The 24,123-nt window shown below is 36.4% G+C and overlaps 1 protein-coding gene across 1 annotated transcript; it reads right to left on the bottom strand.

The window, feature by feature from the left end:
* Window positions 1-12,031: 12,031 nt before the first annotated feature.
* On the bottom strand, window positions 12,032-12,879 carry LOC127115916 (chaperone protein dnaJ 20, chloroplastic). Its single transcript, XM_051047334.1, has one exon. It carries the CDS (start codon window positions 12,803-12,805, stop codon window positions 12,296-12,298), a length of 510 nt encoding a protein of 169 aa, XP_050903291.1. The 5' UTR covers window positions 12,806-12,879; the 3' UTR covers window positions 12,032-12,295.
* Window positions 12,880-24,123: the final 11,244 nt, after the last annotated feature.

Raw genomic sequence — 24,123 nt, 5'->3', positions numbered from 1 at the left:
AGATACTAAGGAATAGAACAGCAGGTGTTCTGCTAAGAACTTAGTATTCATGTGCAGTCTGGTTATCAAGGAAGAACCAGACCTGGCATAAGGCCTATTGACTGAATGTCAAACTGGATGTTGTGACATTCATCATTGACAGCAGCTACTGAAGATTAGGCAGAGTGGTGTTCTGCTATACTTCAGCGTATTATTTAGTTTGTTCTTCAAGAGAATAACAGAACTAACTTAAGGCCAATTGTGTAAATGTTAAGTTGGACACTTTGACATTTATTAATGTAAGTTGTTACTGTAGTATGGTCATTTTGATCATGTACAGGTCAGCAAAATTGTACAGTCTGTTTTCTGGAAAAACAGACTCAGCATATGGACCTTGATGTCAAGCTGAATGTCGTGACATTCATGCCTGACAGCATATGCTAAATTGTAGGTTGTTCAGTTTTCTGTTTCAGCTTTTTCTCAGGCTATTCTTCAGGAAGTCAACAGCTTAGAGAAAAACCAGGAAATCAACAACCAATCTACATTCAATGAACCTAACAAATAGCCTATTTGTTAGTAACCTAAATGTTGAATTTATGGGAACTTGTGTGACCTTAAATTCAGGAGAATACAGGTGCAAAAGCCCAGAACACTGCAATATAAAAGGAAGGCGTTCCTTCATTCAGTTTTAGGGATTTTGAGGCGTGAAGATTTTGTGTGTCCATCATACTTCACTGCTGTATTTGTGTGAGTCTTGTATTAGACGTATCTTGTAAGCCAAGTCACTATCAAGTAGATGATAGCTTTGGCATAGGGTGTTCATTGAGTTGTAAGTGTTGTGTCACTCAAAGCTTTTAAGCGTGAGTGCTGTGTATCTTGATTAAAGCTGTGAAGCACAATCAAGAGTTGTTTGAAGTGTGACTTCAACTTGTCTTTAATATTGTTTAAAGATAGTAATCACTGAGGTGATTGAGGGGGAGTGAGTAGGAACTCTGATCTTAGGTTAAGATTGAAATTGCATTGGGTAGGGATTAAGTGATAAGTTGTAAACGGGTGAGTTTAGCTTTGAATTGATACTACTAATAGTGGATTTCCTCCCTGGCTTGGTAGCCCCCAGATGTAGGTCATGTTGGACTGAACTGGGTGAACAATTACTTTTGTTATTTACTGCACTTACTATTAAGTTCTGCATAATCCCTGTCTGTGCAGAATTGGATGTCATAACAACCAGTGTGACATCCAAAGTCTGATAACTAGAATTTCAATTGGTATCAGAGCAGGCACCCTGCCTGTGAATTTCTGGGTGAGATCTAGGGAAGTTACTTTCTAGTACCATGGACAAGGATTTAGGACACTCAAACAGACCACCCATGTTGGATGGCTCTAATTATGATGACTGGAAGCCTCGTATGATAGCCTTCTTAAGGTCTCTAGACAGCAAAGTCTGGAGAGCTGTCAACAAAGGATGGGAACATCCAATGAGGACAGGTGAAGATGGAGTCAGTGTGCAGATTCCTGAAGAAGAGTGGGACAAGGAGCAAGAGGCACTAGCTCTTGGAAATTCCAAGGCCTTGAATGCATTGTTCAATGGAATCAGCAAGAACATCTTCAGGATGGTACACCACTGTGAACTAGCTAAGGAAGTTTGGGATACCCTCAAGGTAACTCATGAAGGTACTTCCAAGGTGAAGATGTCCAAACTTCAGATGTTGACAACCAAATTTGAAAATCTGAGGATGAAAGAGGATGAGACTATTCATGACTTTCACATGAATATTCTTGAAATTACAAACACCTCTGGTGGACTAGGTGAGAAAATGGCTGAAGAGAAACTTGTGAGAAAGATTCTCAGGTCCTTGCCTAAGAGGTTTGCTATGAAGGTCACAGCCATAGAGGAGGCGCAGGACATCTGCAGCATGAAGGTGGATGAGCTCATTGGTTCTCTCCAAACCTTTGAAATGGGCTTAGGTGAGCATGCTGAGAAGAAGAACAAAAGCATAGCTTTTGTATCCAACACTGAAGAGGAGTCAGAAGCAGGATATACTGGAGGTGATGAAAGTATATCAGAAGCCTTAGCCATGCTTGGAAGGCAGTTCAACAAGTTCGTGAAGAAGATTGATCAAAGAGGTAGACCTAATGTCAAGAACATCCCGTCTGACATTAAGAAAAGATCAACTTCTGATGAGAAGTTCAACCACGGCAAGGGAATCCAGTGTCATGGTTGTGAAGGGTATGGACACGTCAGAGCTGAATGCCCTACTTACCTCAAATTGCAAAATAAGGGGCTAGCTATCACATGGTCTGAAGGAGATTCTGAAAGTGAATCTGAAGGAGAATCTGCCAAACATGTCACTGCACTAACCAGTGTTTGTGCCTCTGATGATGAATCAAGTGCAGATGAACTGTCCTTTGATGAACTTGCTGCAGCCTATAAGAAGCTGTGTTCCACCAGTGCAGAAGTGCGTGCACAAGGAGAAAAGCAGAAGAAACTCATCAAGGAACTGGAAGATGAGAGACAAAAGCAACTGTATGTCATAGAGGGACTAAATGGTGAAATAGCCCTGCTGACCTCCAAGATGAACCAGATGACAAAATCCATCAGAATGATGAATAAGGGAACTGACACCTTGGAAGAGATCCTAAAAGGGGGACAACAGTCTGGAACCAAATCTGGCCTAGGATTTGGGAAAAGATCCTCAACTGAACACAAACGCCCAAAGGCTAAAGTTCAGAAGTACCAGCGGAAGTCAACTCCAATGTCACAACATCGAGGAACTAGGATGAATGATCATCAGAAGAGAAAATACCAGGGTTGGAGGTGTCACCACTGTGGTAGGCTTGGTCATATAAAAGCCCTCTGCTACTGGATTCATGGTTTTCCTAACCAAGCCTCGCATGTCAGACCTAAGCATAAAGCACATAAGCGATGTGTTCCCATTAAGAAGCAACAATGGTATGCTAAGATAGCACACACTGCCCTAAGGGCATCTTCCAGAGAAGACTGGTACTTTGACAGTGGATGCTCAAGACATATGACTGGTATGGAAAATCTACTGGTAGATATTCAACCTCACACTACCAGCTATGTGACCTTTGGTGATGGTGCCAAAGGAAAAATAAGAGGTGTGGGCAAACTGGACTGTTTTGGAGTGCCAAAACTGAAAAATGTGTTGTTAGTAAGAGGACTAACTGCAAACCTCATCAGCATAAGTCAGCTATGTGATCAAGGTTTTCATGTTCAGTTTACTAAGGAGCTGTGCATTGTGACAAATTGTGACAATCAGGAAGTTATGAGAGGAACCAGGTCCAAGGACAACTGTTACCTGTGGGAACCTGAAGTCTCTAACTTTTCCACAACATGCTCCTCAGCCAAGGAAGAACAGGAGGTGAAGCTGTGGCATAGACGTCTTGGACATCTCCACTTACGGGGAATGAAGAAGATTATATCCAAGGAAGCAGTCAGAGGAATTCCAAAGCTGCTGATTGATGAAGGAAGAGTCTGTGGAGAATGCCAGGTGGGCAAGCAAACCAAGATGTCACATCCGAAGCTGGGACATTCCACAACCTCCAGAGTTCTGGAACTATTGCACATGGACCTAATGGGACCCATGCAAGTTGAAAGTCTTGGTGGGAAGAAATATGCCTACGTGGTGGTGGATGACCATTCCAGATACACGTGGATAAGCTTCATCAGAGAGAAGTCAGATACATTTGATGTCTTCAAAGACCTATGCATAAGACTTCAAAGGGAAAAGGACAGTTGTGTGGTCCGGATTAGAAGTGATCATGGTACGGAGTTCAAGAATTCCAAGTTTGATGAGTTCTGCTCGGCTGAAGGAATAAGTCATGAGTTCTCCTCCCCTATAACTCCTCAGCAGAATGGAATAGTTGAAAGAAAAAATAGAACTATTCAAGAATCTGCCAGAGCAATGATTCATGCAAAGAAGCTCCCCATGCACTTTTGGGCTGAAGCAATGAATACCGCGTGCTATGTTCACAACAGAGTCACCTTGAGAAAAGGAACCTCCTCCACTCTGTATGAAATATGGAAGGGCAGAAAACCCACTGTGAAGTACTTTCATATTTTTGGAAGTAAATGCTACATTCTCACAGATCGTGAACAGAGAAGGAAGCTAGATCCCAAAAGTGATGAAGGTGTATTCCTGGGATACTCCACTAACAGCAGAGCCTACAGAGTGTTCAACTACAGGACCAATGTCCTGATGGAATCCATAAATGTTATTGTGGATGATAAAGAGGAAGGAACCGATGTCATGGAGGATGTTGAAACATTCCTTGACAGCCCAACTGACAGTCCATTCAAGTCTGAAGAAGTACAGGAACCTCCTCCTGAATGTGAAGTAGAGGCAACCACCAAAGTGCCAGCTATCAGAATTCAGAAAGACCACCCTAAGGATCTTATCATAGGGGATCCCACCAGTGGTGTAACTACCAGGTCAAGAGGAATAAGCTCAAATTCCTGCTTTGTTTCCAAGGTTGAACCAAAGAATGTGAAAGAAGCCCTGACTGATGAATACTGGATCATTGCCATGCAAGAGGAACTCGAGCAGTTCACAAGGCATGAAGTATGGGAGCTAGTTCCAAGACCTGAAGGGTCCAACATCATTGGTACCAAGTGGATCTACAAAAACAAATCTGATGAGAAAGGAGTGATTACTAGAAATAAAGCAAGACTAGTAGCTCAAGGATACACTCAAGTTGAAGGGGTAGACTTTGATGAGACATTTGCTCCTGTGGCTAGACTTGAGTCCATCAGATTGCTGTTGGGGGTAGCATGCATCCTGAAGTTTAAGCTATTCCAAATGGATGTGAAGAGTGCATTCTTGAATGGCTACCTGAATGAAGAAGTCTATGTGGAACAACCAAAAGGGTTCTGTGACCCTAACCAACCTGAGCATGTATACAAGTTGAAGAAAGCCTTGTATGGGTTGAAGCAAGCACCCAGAGCTTGGTATGAAAGGTTAACCGAATTTCTGACTTCAAATGGATACAGAAAAGGTGGCATAGATAAAACCTTGTTTGTGAAGGATGAAGAAGGCAAAATCATGATAGCTCAAATCTATGTTGATGATATAGTCTTTGGTGGAATGTCAGAACAAATGGTTAAAAAATTTGTTCACCAGATGCAGTCTGAGTTTGAAATGAGTCTAGTGGGAGAACTGACCTATTTCCTTGGAATGCAAGTAAACCAAATGGAGGACTCTATGTTTCTCTCCCAAAGCAAGTATGCCAAGAACATAGTTAAGAAGTTTGGTATGGATAATGCTAGGCACAAGAGGACTCCTGCTCCCACTCATCTGAAGTTGACCAAAGATGATGGAGGGCCTAGTGTTGATCAAAGCCTGTATAGAAGCATGATAGGTAGTCTGCTGTACCTAACTGCAAGTAGACCTGACATTTCTTATGCAGTTGGAGTGTGTGCCAGATACCAAGCAGAGCCCAAGGTGAGCCACTTGAATCAAGTCAAAAGGATTCTCAAGTACATAAATGGGACTTGTGACTATGGGATGTTGTATTCACATGGGTCTGAGCCTGTCCTATCTGGGTACTGTGATGCTGACTGGGCTGGAAGTGCTGATGACAGAAAAAGCACATCAGGTGGTTGTTTCTTCTTAGGAGAAAACCTCATATCTTGGTTCAGCAAGAAGCAGAATTGTGTTTCTCTGTCCACTGCAGAGGCTGAATACATAGCTGCTGGAAGCAGTTGCTCCCAACTGGTTTGGATGAAACAGATGCTCACTGAGTACAATGTCACTCAAAATGTCATGACATTGTTCTGTGATAATCTCAGTGCCATCAACATCTCCAAGAATCCCATCCAACACAGCAGGACCAAACATATTGACATTAGGCACCACTTCATCAGAGATCTGGTGGAAGACAAGGTGATCACTTTGGAACATGTAGCCACGGAGCTTCAACTGGCTGACATATTTACAAAGGCGCTGGATGCTACTCAGTTTGAAAATTTAAGGAGCAAACTGGGAATATGTCTCTCGGAGACCTTATAGCAACCACTGATGTTTGGGATAAATTGTTTAATATCTCTGCCTGTTAAACAATTTGCACTAGGCTATGATTGGTCACCAGATCATAGCAATGCTACCTGCAACAAGGGTGGTTACAGGAGGGTAAGGAGACACCCTACTGTGAGAAGGCCAATGTATCTGCAGGAGTTCAAGGATGTTGTTCATGCAGGAGTGGTTCTGGATGTCAGAAACAACATCATGGCATCTGATATGGTGGTACCTACTGTAAAGCAAAAGTGGGTGATTACTTGATCAAAGTTGTGAAGCAAGATCAAGTGGATGGTAACTTGGTTGAAACTGTGAAGTAAAACCAAGTCTGTAACTCTGTCGTTATTCTCTGGTTATGGTGTTGGCTTTGGCAACATTTTTGACAAACAGGGGGAGTAAACCCCTGAACAGAGTGGGTGTCTCTACAACAGACACTCATGGGTCTCTACAACAGAGTGGGTGTCTCTACAACAGACTCTCAGGACGACAGATTCCTCCCCTGCAGCAAATGTGTGTGCTGCTGTGTGAAGTTTTTATCTAACTTCTGTATATGTGTGAGTGTGCTGCCACTCTGAGTGTATTAGCTAGTATTATTTCCTGCTAGGTGTGTGATTCCGCTGCCATGAACTCTGTTATGGGGATCAAAGTGTTTTAGCCAAAAATTTGCCAAAGGGGGAGTTTGTAGGTGTTTAAATTGGCTGCATTATATGGTAAAACACTAGATGGTTACTAATGTCTTGACTGATGTCATGACATATAGGTGTGACTACATTGTAGTTACAGCAGGACTAGCTAACACAGGTTTTATTGAATGTCAAACTGGATGCTGTGACATTCATACCTGTCAACAGATACTAAGGAATAGAACAGCAGGTGTTCTGCTAAGAACTTAGTATTCATGTGCAGTCTGGTTATCAAGGAAGAACCAGACCTGGCATAAGGCCTATTGACTGAATGTCAAACTGGATGTTGTGACATTCATCATTGACAGCAGCTACTGAAGATTAGGCAGAGTGGTGTTCTGCTATACTTCAGCATATTATTTAGTTTGTTCTTCAAGAGAATAACAGAACTAACTTAAGGCCAATTGTGTAAATGTTAAGTTGGACACTTTGACATTTATTAATGTAAGTTGTTACTGTAGTATGGTCATTTTGATCATGTACAGGTCAGCAAAATTGTACAGTCTGTTTTCTGGAAAAACAGACTCAGCATATGGACCTTGATGTCAAGCTGAATGTCGTGACATTCATGCCTGACAGCATATGCTAAATTGTAGGTTGTTCAGTTTTCTGTTTCAGCTTTTTCTCAGGCTATTCTTCAGGAAGTCACCAGCTTAGAGAAAAACCAGGAAATCAACAACCAATCTACATTCAATGAACCTAACAAATAGCCTATTTGTTAGTAACCTAAATGTTGAATTTATGGGAACTTGTGTGACCTTAAATTCAGGAGAATACAGGTGCAAAAGCCCAGAACACTGCAATATAAAAGGAAGGCGTTCCTTCATTCAGTTTTAGGGATTTTGAGGCGTGAAGATTTTGTGTGTCCATCATACTTCACTGCTGTATTTGTGTGAGTCTTGTATTAGACGTATCTTGTAAGCCAAGTCACTATCAAGTAGATGATAGCTTTGGCATAGGGTGTTCATTGAGTTGTAAGTGTTGTGTCACTCAAAGCTTTTAAGCGTGAGTGCTGTGTATCTTGATTAAAGCTGTGAAGCACAATCAAGAGTTGTTTGAAGTGTGACTTCAACTTGTCTTTAATATTGTTTAAAGATAGTAATCACTGAGGTGATTGAGGGGGAGTGAGTAGGAACTCTGATCTTAGGTTAAGATTGAAATTGCATTGGGTAGGGATTAAGTGATAAGTTGTAAACGGGTGAGTTTAGCTTTGAATTGATACTACTAATAGTGGATTTCCTCCCTGGCTTGGTAGCCCCCAGATGTAGGTCATGTGGACTGAACTGGGTGAACAATTACTTTTGTTATTTACTGCACTTACTATTAAGTTCTGCATAATCCCTGTCTGTGCAGAATTGGATGTCATAACAACCAGTGTGACATCCAAAGTCTGATAACTAGAATTTCAGTAAGGAAGCCGATAAAATTATGTGGCATTGTCATAGTTCCGCATATGAAGGACACCACAAAGGCAAGATAACGGTTGCAAAAAATTTACAAAGCGGGTTTTGGTGGCCTACCTTATTTAGTGATTGTAAGTTATATTTGTCTACATGTCTGAAGTGTAATAAAGCATGTAACATTTTAATGCGAGACGAGATGCCCTTGAACATCATGCTGGAAGTAGAACCATTTGATTGTTAGGGCATTGATTTTATAGGTCCATTTCCCCAATCAAATACATATATTTATATTATTGTATGAGTTTATTATGTTTCTAAATGGGTGGAAGCAATTGCATGCAGTGTTAATGACGCTCGAGCCGTTACTAACTTTTTGAAAAAGAATAATTTCGCCAGGTTTGGAGTGCTCAGAATCTTGATGAGTGATGGTGGGACGCACTTTTGCAATAAATACTAGAAAAATTGCTTGAAAAGTATAATGTGAGGCGTAAAGTGTCAACACCATATCATTCTTAGACTTATGATCAAATGGAAGTATCAAATAGGCAATTGAAGAAAATTTTGGAGAAGACCGTGGCAGTCTCAAGAAAAGATTGGGCAACCAAATTGGATGATGCTCTGTGGGCATACATGACAGCCTTCAAAATTCATTTAGGGTTATCTCTGTATCAACTGGTGTACGGAAAAGCATGCCATCTCCCAGTTGAATTGGAACACAAAGCTTATTGCGTTGTAAAATTTCTGAACTTTGATGAGAAGTTAGCTAGTAAGAAGAGATTATTGAAACTGGATGAATTGGAAGAGGTGTGATTGTCTTCATATGAAAATGCACTAATTTATAAGGAATAGACTAAGAGATACCATGACAAAAAGCTTGTTAGAAGATAGCTTCAGGTAGGGTAACAAGTATTGTTGTTCAATTCGAGGTTGAGAGTATTCCCAGGAAAGCTGAAGTCCAAGTGGCCTGGTCCATTATTGGTCACAAAAGTATGTCAAAGTGGAGCCATTAAAATTCAGGATCCGAGAGACATGAGAAGGTTTTAAGTAAATGGACAACGACTGAAGCATTATTATGGGTGAGAAATTTCGGAAGAAATAGCCTCCCTTTTACTATCTGACCCCTGATGTCAAACATCAAGCTATTGACATAAAAGAAGCGTTGGATGGGGAGGGGGGGGGGGGGGGGGGGTAACCCATCAATTTTAAATTAGTTTTTGTTTTGCAGAATTACTTTTATTTCAATTCAAGGTCATCCTAAGAGGAAGTATCTACTTAAGCATTAATTTTTTCCATGAAGATCAATATGTCCTTAATAAATTTGTTTGTAGTTGCTTGTGTTTTTTTTTCCAGATTGCAAGTTCAAACTTTAGCATTGAACAAATGATCCAAGAAAAAAAAGGGGGTGGACTTGATCATAATGAAACCAACTGACAACTTCAAGGCAAAGAAAGAGAACAAAATCAATGGACTTGCACTCAAACTTCATATATCTCATAAGGTAAGGTTTGAGCCAAAATATTTCCATTGTTCACTTTTTCTTTCTTAAAGTCTATCAGTGCAATTTTATTTTATTTGGTTTGATCTATTTCCGATTAAGTTTTCTATTTTGATTGACACACATTGAGGCAAGTTATTTGTTTATAACTTTGAGCTTTTTGATCCATCTTGTAGTATTAGGAACATCCTTTGCTAGCCACTTTGATCCTAAGCCTTTCTTTCGGTGACGTAGCCTACAACACTTAACCATTTGACTTGAAATACTCTTTCTTTCCACCCTCTATTTGGAGTTAGGTAGAATTTTGTTTCTTAGAGTTGAACGACAAAGATTAAGTTTGGGGTTGCTCCTAGAAGTGAGCAAAGTTTTAAGTTTCGGGTTGGGGTTGCGGTACTAGAGTTAAGTGACCAAAATTTCAAAAATATTGAGAAAATAAGAAGTAGAAAAGTCACGTCTTCAAAAAAAATTAAGAAAGAATAAAAAAGAATGACTGAAACTCTAGAACCAACAAGAAGGAATAAAATGATACGGCAATAGAAGGAGAACTAGGTACCTAACTCTAAAGGGTTAAACCTACTTTCTTAAAAATATCCTATCCGAACATAAGCTAAGTTACAACCTGAAAAGACCTCTTATGTGTGTTATGATTTCTATGATAAACTATATTAGAACATGATCAAGTTAAGTATAATTTACTTTGCATGTTAATGGAGTGATAACCCTATCAATTGAGCGAGTAGAGTGAGTTGAGAGATAGTTAGAGTACTCATCAATATTGAGGATATTTTCCGAATTTTCCGATAGAAGTTGGAAGCTGGAACGATGGTAAGGTAACGACAAAATATGGTGATGTTTAATTGTTATTGTACGACTTGTTGTCTGTTGAAATGTGTAGTTGCAGGTGAGTTGCTTGAGGATAAGCAAATATTCAAGTTTAGGGTTGTGATGATAGTTCGTCATTGCATATAATTAGGCGAAGAATCAGTGAAAATGAGTGAAAGATGAGGCAAATGAAGAAGAAATACCAAAGAATGAGTGAAAAATAACCATGTATGGAGTAATGGGACTTAGTGAAAATTCTAGTGAAAAAGGGTGAATTTCGATGCAACTACTAGAATAATCTTGTGCACCATCGCGTGCGTGATAGAGTTGAAAAATTTACATCGCGTGCGCGATGGGTGTTTTTCTGGGCTTTTTCTGACGCATTCTGACTCATTTTGAGTGCTTTTTAAGGGGATTTTCAGCAGTTTGATCTTCAATGGCTTTGAATGCTCTCAAAATCACCCTTTGATCCTGTAAAATCGTTATATAAATCGCCTAACCCTGCTTACACTGGCAGACTAGGGATAGAAAGCTCTGAGTAGTGGTTAGTGGGTTATTTTGTGGGGGACTGACTATAACAGTTTTGTTAATTCGTCGTGAGATTATAAGAATAAGATCATTCATACAAGGCATCATACATCAACAAGAGAGGATAAGAGGATTCTAATGCACAACCTAATAGTCTTTATTTCTTCTATTTAAACTCGTAATTTGTTTTCCGTCTAAAAACCCTCATATTTACTGTTTTTCCTTTACATTGCACAATTGTTGAGTTGTTCGAACACAGTCTTTATGGGTTCGATATTTTTATTACTACGACACTATCGGTGTACTTCCTGAGAAGTCATCACCATACTGCTTACGAAAAACGCTCGTGTGCTTTTTCAAAACATTAATCACTCAACTAGACATGATTAGGCGAACTTTCACACTTCCTGTCTTTCACACTCTGAAGCTTTAAGTCTTTTTTCAGATATACCGATCATATAAGCACTTCACTTGAATCTTCTTCTGGACGAGGCTTAATATATCTTTAAGTTAGATGCAATTATCATAATTATATTACTAGTGATCACAAGACCTTAATTCTTCAGTTTGATTCGGAGGAATTTGATTACACTTTGTGCATTTTTGACCTCTTGACTAGCTTTAGTACTTGCTTGACATCTTTAAATATTGTCATAAAAAAATATTTCAATTGTTTTAGGTGTTGTCATCATCAAAACTATGACATTGTTAGGACAAAACATATATTGCTTGGCTATGAACTTTAATCACTTTCTATTTGATTATAGTTGGTGCAAGTACATAGTTCAACCAAGTTTTAGATTAACATGATTGAAGGGCCATAAGAAAGTTGGAGTATGGAAATAGCAACCTACCATGACATTAATTAACTTTATTTTTTATGTCTATAAATATTAAAAAAAAAAAAAAAATATATATATATATATATATATATATATATATTATATATATATATATATATATATATATATATATATATATATATATATATATATATATATATATATATATATATATATATATGTTTGGTGGGTTGCATGTAAGGGATGTGAAATTGTGAAGACCTAGTGTATGAAACCTAAAATAATCTTTTAAATAAACTACTATTAGAATAAACCCAATTTAAAAAGGATTTTAAGCCCACTTGCAAATAAAAACCACCCTTATTTTGTATGTAAAGAAAAACATCATGTCCTAACAAGTTGACAAATTCAATCATTTTCTTTTAGATATTGTTTTTTTTTTGTATCAAACAGTTTTTTTTTTATCAATAGAATGAATGTAATATTAATTATATGAAATCATACAACAAAATAATCACAAAGGAGATCAAGCTAATTAAAAAGACTAGTTATGATCATCTTTGTTGATATTGTTCTTGGCTCTCATTCTACTACCCCATGATGCACCACTCTTACGTGTATGAGATCTTCTATTCAATTCAACAACTTGTTCCATCCACTTACTTCTTCTCAAATCAGCCAAACCCAATAACTCTGAATCATACTCTTCTTTAAGCTTTGGATTTGACAATATCTTATAGGCTTCATTCAGTTTTACAAACATTCTCGTTGATTCCTCTTTCTTCAAACCATCACGACAAACATCAGGATGATACTGAAGAGCCATTGTTCTATATGCTCTTTTTATATCATCTGTTGTTGCTGTATTGGAACTCAAACATAGTATCTTGTACAAGTTTCCATCACTTTTTGTGGCTCTGCATGAAACAGAAAACTGTTTTGTACGAGGTTGTCTTTGATGATTATTTGAAAGTGGAAGACTATGATGATGTTTGTATGGTTTTGAAATGTTGATTAGGCTTGAGTTTGAGTTTAAGGATAATAAAACATTCATCTTGTTTCTTGTTTTTCTCTATGTTTTTGAGAATGCATGTGGGTGTTCAATTATTTATAGACAGAAGAATGTTAATTGAACTTGTCTTCTGTTAATTGATTTATATTAGACCATTAAATATTTATTACCTTTGTCAACAATAAATATTAAATACTCGGTTACGCGTTTTCTACATGTTGAGCGTCGGTTACTTTTATGTGGAGTTGGAATATATATATATATATATATATATATATATATATATATATATATATATAAAAGCTTTCCTAAAAATAACAAAAAAATTGATGATAATATTTATAAATAAGAAATTCAATTAATGTTAAAAAATTAATTAATTAAAGATATGATTAACCTATTAATTTATTGGTATAAGTATGGTGATAATATTTGTTTGAGAGAACTTATGAAAATAATTTATGATTAAGAATGGCAAAATAATTCGTACCTACGATTATCCACGAAAAAAATCCGTGCGGATATAGGGCGGATAGCTTAATGAATATCCATGAATAAAATAAATAAATATTTAAATACTCGTTTGTTAATAGATATGGATGCGGGTTTAATGGTACTCGTGTCAGTGAATATCTGTATCCGTTAATAAATTATAGAATTATTTAAATATCATTAGTTTATTATACAATGTCTTTTTATCTTTTAAAAATATTAGTCTTCTTAGATTTTTTTGAAATTTTTATTCAAATAACTTATTTTTTCAAAAAAATCCAAAATAATCCACTTTTCAGATTAATTCTCAAATTACCCCACTTTGAAGAGGTGACGTCAGATGAATTGACGTCTGCTCTGTAAGTTAAAGAGGTGGTGCCAATTGGATTGGTTTATGCACATGGTGCTGCCAATCTAATTGGCGTCCATGTGTAAAAAAGGAGAGAAGACGCCAATTGGTCTGGCGCCTCTGTGTATTACGTAATTTTTTTTTGTATAAATAGAGGTGTTGTGTGATTCATTTTTCCACATCTCTTTTCATTATATTGCAAATATGGTTCTTCTTCGTCACCGCTATGGAAAATTGATTTATTCAAGACACAAGCCTCCGATGGAGATGCTCTTCTGAAATATCTGTTGTTTCGAGCAACTACAGAGCAAATTGGTTCGTTGCTTAGACGGAAACATACCTGAAGGCGAAAAAATTATAAGTATTGAGAGACTTGATGTCTTACGTGGATGTGTGCGAGTAAAAAATGATAAGGATGCTAGGGAAGTGATGTTTGGACCAAATGGTATCAGTTTGATTGTTGTACTCCGTTAGAAATGTTGTTTTTAAATGTTATGATTGTCGCGCAAAAAGTTAATTGTTGACCAAAAGTCAATTGTTGTATAAATGGTCAATTTTATAACCTTTGTATATGTATGGACTTCGGATGTGATTGTATGAAATGATATTTGATATTTGAACGCATTGACTCTTTGAAAAGAATTGTATGGATATGAAAGATATTGAAATGAATGAACATGATAACATGAATCAATGGACACAAATTTTGAATGAATCAAGACCTAAGGACCAAAATGGACAATGATTAGGACCTATCCAGCTATTCATGGACCAAACGCCAATGAAAATGGCATGGAATAGACTAAGTGATGAACTTGATGAATACCTAATCATGGATCAATGGACGTGACCATAACTTGGATGAACAATGCCAAGCATGAAATAAAAACTCTAACAAGGTCTAAGATGTACAATGAACTAAGTCATAATCAAATATTCATGGACCAAACAACAATGGCAATGCAAATGGCATGAATGACATTGGTCATATGAAATAGGTTAGGCATGGACTAGGCATGAGGATATGATCAGAGGATATGATCAGATGTAATGCTAGGGATGAATTGAATCAAGTGGAAGCTGTGATGCCATGGAAATGGGCTTGAAGCAATGAACATAGACAAGCAAAAGATGAACATGTAAGGTCATGAAGTGAATGCTAAACATACCAAAGAAACCTTCATAATAGACCATGAATAAGTGGGCCTTGAATGGATCTTGACCAGGCAAGTGAAGCATACACAATGAATGAAGCAACAACCATATGGCTACCAAACACCACAATAATCATTTCAACCTTTCCTCGACGCATCACTCACACCAATGTCTCCCTTCATCGTCCTGGTCGCTTTCCAATAACTCAAACACAACCCAACTACTCTGACATGGGTCACGAACTCAGCTATGGCGGTAGCGCTTCATTGCATGTGGTGGTGATGTTCCTGGGCCCTCAAATCCTCAAACACCTTCGGTGAATCATCAACGTGGGTTAGGGCCACGCATTCGGGTAGCTAGGGGATGTGGTATCGGAGGTTGGTTAGGTCATCCCGGTCAATGACATTAGTCTTTATGGTATTCGTATGTAAACGCATATTAATATTAATATCAATTGGTATGATTTCGACTTTTATCTAAAATGTACATTGTTTTTCAAAAAAAATTACACAACACACATAGGTGGCAGACCAATTGGCGCCTCCTTTAGAACCTAACACACGGGCACCAATTGGATTGGCAGCACCATGAGCATAATCCAATCTAATTGGCGCCACCTCTTTAATTTAGAGCGCATGCGCCAATTCATCGGGTGTCACCTCTTAAAAGTGGGGTAGTTTGGGAATTAATCTGAAAAGTGGGTTATTTGGGGAATTTATTTGAAAAAGTGGGTTAGTTGAGTAAAAATTTCGATTTTTTTTCTTTCTTTTTCTAAATTTTCTTTGAAGAAAACTTTTCACATTCCATACAAATTCTATTAGCCATTTCATTTTTAAACTATTCAATACTCCATACCTCACTTCAACAATTTCACCGTCCAACCAACCAATGCCATCCTTCATCTTTCGAACAAGTGTCTCCTTTCATATCCTCTATCGTCCGCTCTTTCATTGTAACTCACAATCAAAATATATTTTTATTAGTTTGGTTAAAAATGAAATTTATAGATATTATGTTTGGATATTATTATGTTTTGATGAAAAACAAGGAAATAAGTGTGATAAAATATTATTTAATTTTGAGTGAGTTGTATGGATTTTAAAATATTATATATATATATATATATATATATATATATATATATATATATATATATATATATATATATATATATATTTTGAAAATAGTATATCTATCTCTATCTCTCTCTCTCTCTCTCTCTCTCTCTATATATATATATATATATATATATATATATATAGATAGATAGATAGATAGATAGAGATAGATATACTATTTTCAAAATATATATATATATATATATATATATATATATATATATATATATATATATATATACGGGTACTGTAAAACCTGCGGATTACTCGCTTAATAAATACCCGCATGGATATGGGATGGATAAGGATATCATATTTATCCAACAGGGCAGATACGAATGTCTCATTTACATCCCTACTTATGACTAGGGGTGGCAAACGGGCATGCCGCCCCGCAAAAACCCGCAAAAAATGGGGCGGGGCGGGGCGGTCATAGTTGAGGATGTGGGCCTAAAACTTAGACCCGCCCCGCAAAAAACTGAGGGCGGGGCGGGGAAAGCTCGCGGTCATTGCACTATTTAAGCCTAAAAATGCAAAAATTTATGTCAATACACGTGCCCGCAAAAACCCGCGAAAAAAACGGGGCGGGACGGGGCGGACACATTTGAGGGTAAGGGCCTAAATCCCTGGTCCGCCCCGCACAAAAGTGCGGGCAAAACGGGCATGCCTAGCGGACCGAGCCCGTTTTGCCACCCCTACTTATGACATTGTTCATAAGATTTTATTTTTCAGTTTATTTTCTTAAACTCTTCAAAATAACTATATTTTATTTTAATTTAAAATACAAAATATAATATAATAATAATAATAATAATAATAATAATAATAATAATAATGATAAAATTATTCATTTTTATTTAAATAGACCATCCTGATAAACTTAAAAACTTTTTTTATGGTTTGTGGCCTAACATTTCTAGCTAAATAAACTTATAAAAAAACCTACGCCTTATCTATTTAAAAAAAAGTTGGTTTGATATGAGCTTGTGTAGGTTTGGTCGTAGATCCCCTATTATAGTTTGTCTGAATTTTTCTCAATATATATTATAAATAATACATTTTAGGACAACACTTTCACATCACCTAACAACAAACTGAAGTATAATTCTTGAACATGCTAGGTTAAAATTTTTTTCAAAAAAAATCATTTATTCCTTTAGTTATATATTATATCGGGGGGTAAAATAATTAAGGTTTATGCTTCGAATCCCAACAACGGTAATTTTTATTTTATTTCTTTAAAAGTGGTGTCTTTCTTTTTATTTTAATTTTTATTAAATTATTAAATAATCTATTCCATCAGTTTCACTCATACCCGAGAGATATTATACCCAGAATTAGCTATAAAAGAATTTGTTCACTAAGTTTTACCATAAATAAGTCTAACTCATATATACATCCAATATATACTTGTAAACGTCATTCTTTTGAATGAATTGCGAGATAGAAAAATTATATTATTTTGTGTTGTTGTTCTTCTAACGTCAACCTTTAACAAATCATTATTCTGTTCTTACAATTTATATCACATAATGGTGTGTTGTTGTTATTGTTGTTGTTGTTGTTGTTATTTCCACCTCTTGCCAATGTTGAATGGTAAATTTTAGAATATGTTTATAATGTTGTCGGTAAAAAAACATCATGTAATATATTACTTTCTTCGGTTGGCAACATTGGGAAATTTATTCTGCAAAGTTGCAGTTTCACCAAACAATATCTCGAATTTTTTTTTTAGAATATAATCCTTTGTTTTATTATTGCAACACACAAAGAAACCGGTGAATGATAAAAAAAATTAAAAAGTCTTTATTTTACTTTGTTTTTTATTTAAAAAACTAAAAACCTTTTCCCTCGATTTTTTTTTGTCAAAACCGAAGGGTAAAGTAAGCGAGTTTATTGATTTTCCTTGTCGTCCATAAACAAATCTTAGTTTTCCATTTATTGAGTATCAATGCTCAACATATTAAACCACAAGAAACATTAGTGATTCGCGTGAAACCGTCACGACAACCATTCAGAACGCTAACGCCACACTATATAGTTGAATCACAAATATTCAGAATACCAAACATTGATAATAAAAACATTAAGATTGAAAAAAGTAAAACTTAAAAGAAAGTGGAAATAGTATTTGTGATGGATTGCATAAGCAGAAAATAGTATTGATTGAAGATTTGTGTTCTTATCATAATGTATTGTCTTTACATGATAAATTAATTTCCTTAACTAACATTCTCTCTCTCTCTCTCTCTCTCTCTCTCTCTCTCTCTCTCTCTCTCTCTCTCTCTCTCTCTCTCTCTCTCTCTCTCTCTCTCTCTCTCTCTCTCTCTCTCTCTATCTATCTATATATATATATATATATATATATATATATATATATATATATATATATATATATATATATATTACAAGTGATGAACATTAACCCATCTTACAGTTGTCTTCTAGGACGACCTTTGATCCATGCTGTAGGAGCCGTCACTTCCACCATTCACCAAAGGTTTAAATTCATAGTGGATGATAAATTAATAATTGTTGAAGGCAAGGAAGACATGTTTATAATTCACCTCTCGTCATTCAGATATATTGAAGCAGATGGAGAAACACTGGAGATACCTTTCCAAACTTTGGAAATTGCGACAGTCAATCGAAAAAAAGACTTCGAAGAAAGAGAAATCAGTCTCTTCATATGGGAAAATTTTAGATCTAATTAAGAACAGAGATACATCAGGTTGGGGAAAGATTTTAGAGATACCTGAGAAGAAGGACCGATTTAGGTTGGGTTAGAAATCGGACAACAAAGAGGTTCAAAAGACCAATCAGAAGAAGTTTCGCACACTCCAAGAAACTTTCCACATCGTTGGGTACAGAAGTGAATATCATGTACCCCATTGTTTTTTATTTAATTTTTTATTTATTTATATTTATTATAAGTATTTGTAAAATAATAGCAATATTTTATTTAAAATTGTATTGTGATTTTTTTATATTATTTTATTATTTTCAATTCGTTATTTTTGTACATATATTTATGTAAATAATATATATTTAGTTTGTATATTGAAATGCTTGATATTTATTTATTTTATTTTTAGATCATTTAATTTATGATTAATTATAAATCTAAAATGATCTTTTTAAACCTAATCAACTTAATAACATTGACTTTTCTTTATTTTACACATTGTTATTTCTTTTATTAATTAAAAATAATAAAAATAAATAATCACCCTTCTTTATTAAATTCAATTCAAAATCATTTTCAAAACCAAAAATCAAAAACAAATCATTTCATATTTCGTTTTGCAACGTAAATCAAACCTCGATCAACATCGAATGCATTTTCCTATATCAAAAACAAAATACCTAATCATTATCAAACATCTATCCACAAATAAGATGAAAAAGGAATATGGTGTATATCACATTTTTCCCCGAGTCGTTGGATATGTTGGATACGAGGTGTATATCTCTACCATCCGAACATTCGTCATTTTTTAAAACTCTTAACTCGATTCATACCACAATTTAAATTTTAGAATAAATTGGACGAAAAAGGAACGGTTTGGTGTATACCTCTCTTTTCCCCGAATACATGGATAGGGGTGTACATCCCGATCATCTGAGTATTTGTCTTCAACCAAAAAATGCCTAATTATATATAATGTAAGAACAAAAATTGTTCTACAACAGATTCCTTGATTTTGATGATAACAAAGGGTGAAACCAAAAATGGCACCCTAACGAAAAGTTTCTAAGTGTGCAGGGTTCTAAAGAAAGAAGGAAGAAATCTGATGACGTCATCAGATACAGAACCAGATCAGATACAAATTATCAAATGATCAGAAGCATCTGAAGTAGAAACACGTTCAAGAAAGTCTAACTCTGAGCAAAACAGCAAAGTATCAGAAGCATCTGAACAAGAAGTAAGCTCTAGAAGTTCTGACTCTGATCAACGCTATCTCTAAACTCCAGAACTTATTAGCGCTATCTGAAGAATCCATCAGAATCCAAAAGAGATCAACATCAGAAGCAAGACTCCAAGATTCTCAAATACACGAAGACTCTGATCATGGAATTGCTAATTATGAAAGAGTAACGTTAAAGTCAAGTAAAGGTTTGCAAATAGTTTTCCTAATACAGAAAGAGACGTTAATCTCCAATTTCAATAAAGAAGATACTATATGTGGTAAGTAGTCATTTCAAGGAGAGAAAGTTATCCTGCAGAAGCTATTTAAGTGATGGCGTAAATTCATTTTAATATCCACCAGTTTCAACCACTACTTCTCTTCTATATAAAGGACTGCAAATCAACATTCAGTAATATAACACATACAAGGAAAAATTATACTGAAACATCAACGCTCAAGAAAACACTCTTGCTCTCTAAATCTTCACGAAGCTTTTGCTTATAACGTGAATCACTTTGTTCTTACTATTGTAATACTTGCTTATCTTAGAAGCACTCTAGATTACATAAATCTTTTATCTATTGTTTGTTTATTTCCTCAAGTGACTCTGTGTAGTCTGTATACTTGAGAGGACTAAGAGATCTTTCTCTTAGACGTTGTTTGTAATCAATCTTTCAAGATTAGTGGATTAAGTCCTTGTTGAAGGCGAAATCACCTTGGCCGGGTGGACTGGAGTAGCTTTGTGTTATAAGCGAACCAGTATAAAATCCTTGTGTGATTTTCTTTTTGAAAAAGCGCTTATTTTCCAAACAATTCAAACCCCCCCTTTCTTGTTTTTCTCACCTTCAATTGGTATCAGAGCTCCGGCTCTGTTATTGACTTTCTAATCAAACACTTAACAGTGTAGAGAGATCCAGAAAGAGAAAAACTATGGCCCACACAAATGAAAAGGATAGTTACAATGCTAAGCCTCCTGTTTTTGATGGAGAGAAGTTTGACTCCTGGAAAGATAGAATTGAAAGTTTCTTTCTGGGTTATGATGCTGACCTCTGGGACATTGTCACAGATGGATACAAACCTCCTGTCACAGAGGATGGAGCTGAAGTTCCCAGAAGTAAGATGTCAGATGATCAGAAACGAGTTTTCAAGAATCATCACAAGGCCAGAACCATACTCCTAAATGCTATATCTTACAACGAGTATGAAAAGATCACCAACAGAGAAACAGCCAAAGAAATACTTGACTCTCTAAGGATGACTCATGAAGGAAACTCTCAAGTCAAAGAGACAAAGGCTCTGGCGCTTATCCAGAAATATGAAGCCTTCAAAATGGAGGATGATGAAGCCATAGAGGCAATGTTCTCTAGATTCCAAACTCTGATTGCAGGTCTCAAGGTTCTAGACAAAGGATACACAACTGCAGACCATGTCAAAAAGATAGTCAGAAGTCTGCCAAAGAAATGGAGACCTATGGTTACTGCTCTGAAGCTGTCAAAGGATCTGAACAATATTAGCCTTGAAGAACTTGTCAGTTCTCTCAGAAGCCATGAGATAGAACTAGAGGAAGATGAGCCTCAGAAAAGGAACAAGTCTGTAGCATTAAAGTCCAGACCTGAAAGACGCAAACTTGACAGAACCAAAGCTCTCCAGGCAAAAACTGAAGATGCTGACAACTCTGAACCAGAAGACTCTGATGATGAAGAAGAATTGTCCCTACTAACCAGAAGAGTTAAGCAACTCTGGAAAAAGAGGAACAACAACTTCAGAAGACCAAGACCCAGAGGGGATCGATCAGAATCAACTTCAAAAGGTAAATCTAATCAAGATATTACCTGTTATGAATGTAAAGAAACAGGTCATTACAGGAATGAATGCCCCAAGCTAAAGAAAGACAACCCTAGAAAAGAAAGCTTCAAGAAAAATACCTTCAGGACAAAGAAAGGACTGATGGCTACCTGGGATGATAGTGAATCTGGATCATCAGAATCTGACTCTGATGAACAGGCCAATGTGGCACTTATGGCTACCACATCCAGGAGTAGCTCAGATGAAGAATCTGAAGAGGTATTTTCTGAACTTTCTCGATCTGATCTAGAATCTTGTTTGTCAGAAACTCTTAGCTCATATCAGAAATTAAAACAAAAGTTTAAAAACATTAAAGGCTGTCTTAAAGCAAAATTTGAAGAATGTGGCAAGCTTGAGATGACAATTCTAGCACAAGAAGATACAATCAGATTGTTAACATTAGAAAGAGATGGAGCAAAAAGAAAAAGCTTAGAATTAGAAGAAGCGTTATCTCAAACTCCACAAACTTCAAATGCAATAATTTATAAATACGAAGAAGCCTTTCAAGAATTTCTGAAAAATGGAATAGGTAGGAGTATTATGGCATCCATGATTTATGGAGTCAGTCAGAACAATAAAAAGGAAATTGGGTATGATCCTAAGGAAGTTAAAACTTCTTCTAGTGACCAACTTAAATCTCCATTTTCATATCACTATACACACACATAAGAACAAAAATTTGAAAATGCCAGAAAACCCAAAGTTATGAGAAACTCTGGGAAGACTAATCAAAGAGGACCCAAGAGATTCTGGGTACCAAAAGATAAGATTGTGTATGTTGCAGATATCCTATGCAGCAAAGTTCAGACACCAGTCATGGTACCTGGACTCTGGATGCTCGCGACACATGACGGGAAGAAAGTCTATGTTCCAAAGCCTGGAACTTAAAGATGCTGGATTCGTAGGTTTCGGAGGAGATCAGAAAGGAAGGATCAGAGGCTCCGGAACTATTGGTAATGGTACTCTTCCCTCTATATCTGATGTTCTTTACGTAGAAGGATTAATGCATAACTTGTTATCCATAAGTCAATTAAGTGATAACGGTTATGATGTAATCTTTAATCAAAAAACATGTAAAGCCATTAATCAGAACGATGGCTCTGTCCTTTTCACAGGCAAGAGGAAAAACAACATCTATAAAATTAATCTTTCTGATTTAAAAGAACAAAATGTTAAATGTCTGATGTCTGTTCATAAAGAGCAATGGGTATGGCATAGACGCTTGGGCCACATTAGCATGAGGAAACTTTCTCAGCTAAACAAACTCGAGTTAGTCAGAGGCCTACCTAAACTGAAGTTTTCTTCAGATGCTCTGTGTGAAGCATGTCAGAAAGGAAAATTTTCAAAAACATCCTTTAAAAAGAAAAATGTTGTTTCTACCTCTAAGCCTCTGGAACTTCTTCACATTGACTTATTTGGTCCTGTGAAAACAGCATCAGTTAATGGAAAGAAGTATGGACTAGTCATTGTTGATGATTACAGTCGCTGGACATGGGTAAAATTCCTAAAGCACAAGAGTGAGTCTCACTCTGTATTCACTAGTTTCTGCTCCAAAGTGCAAAAAGAATTTGATGCTAAAATTGTTAGAGTCAGAAGTGATCATGGTGGAGAATTTGAAAACAAAGATTTTGAAGAATTATTTGACTCTAATGGAATATCCCATGATTTCTCCTGCCCTAGAACTCCACAACAAAATGGAGTTGTAGAGAGGAAGAATAGGACACTCCAAGAGATGGCCAGAACCATGATCAATGAAACTAATGTGGCAAAGCATTTTGGGCAGAAGCTGTAAATACAGCGTGTTACATTCAGAATAGAATCTCTATAAGACCCATTCTGGAAAAGACTCCCTATGAACTGTGTAAAGGAAGAAAACCAAACATTTCATATTTTCATCCTTTTGGATGTTCTTGCTTTATTTTAAACACTAAAGAACATCTGAACAAGTTTGATTCCAAAGCACAGAAAGGTATTATGTTAGGATACTCAGAACGCTCTAAAGGCTACAGAGTATACAACACAGAAACCAAAATTGTGGAAGAATCAATTCATGTCAGATTTGATGATAAGCTTGACCCTGAAAAGTCAAAGCTAGTTGAAGATTTTGCAGATTTAGAAATCACCCTTGCAGGTTCTGATAAAGCTCCAGAAGTAACTGTCACTCAGAACTCTGAAGAAATTAAATCCCCAGAAATCCCAAAGAAAGTTAAAAGTCGTATCAATGTATCTGAAGATTTGATTCTGGGAAACAAAGACGAACCTGTTAGAACCAGATCTACCTTCAGAACCTCTGAAGATACTCCTCTGGGACTAGTGTCTCTGATTGAGCCTACGTCCTGGGATGAAGCACTTCAAGATAACGACTGGGTTTCAGCCATGCAAGAAGAATTAGATCAATTCACAAAGAATGATGTCTGGGATCTCGTTCCAAAGCCCAGAGGCACTCACGTTATTGGAACCAGATGGGTATTCAGAAACAAGCTGAATGAG

The sequence above is a fragment of the Lathyrus oleraceus genome, chromosome 1 (genome assembly GCF_024323335.1).
Source record: "Lathyrus oleraceus cultivar Zhongwan6 chromosome 1, CAAS_Psat_ZW6_1.0, whole genome shotgun sequence".
Lineage (NCBI taxonomy): Eukaryota > Viridiplantae > Streptophyta > Magnoliopsida > Fabales > Fabaceae > Lathyrus > Lathyrus oleraceus.
The sequence above is the reverse complement of the archived record's forward strand: the minus strand, read 5'-3'. Positions and strand labels throughout refer to the sequence as shown.

Bases quoted from the DNA above. Each gene is read 5' to 3' on its own strand.
- LOC127115916 (XM_051047334.1), bottom strand. From the start codon at position 12,805: ATGAATGTTTTATTATCCTTAAACTCAAACTCAAGCCTAATCAACATT.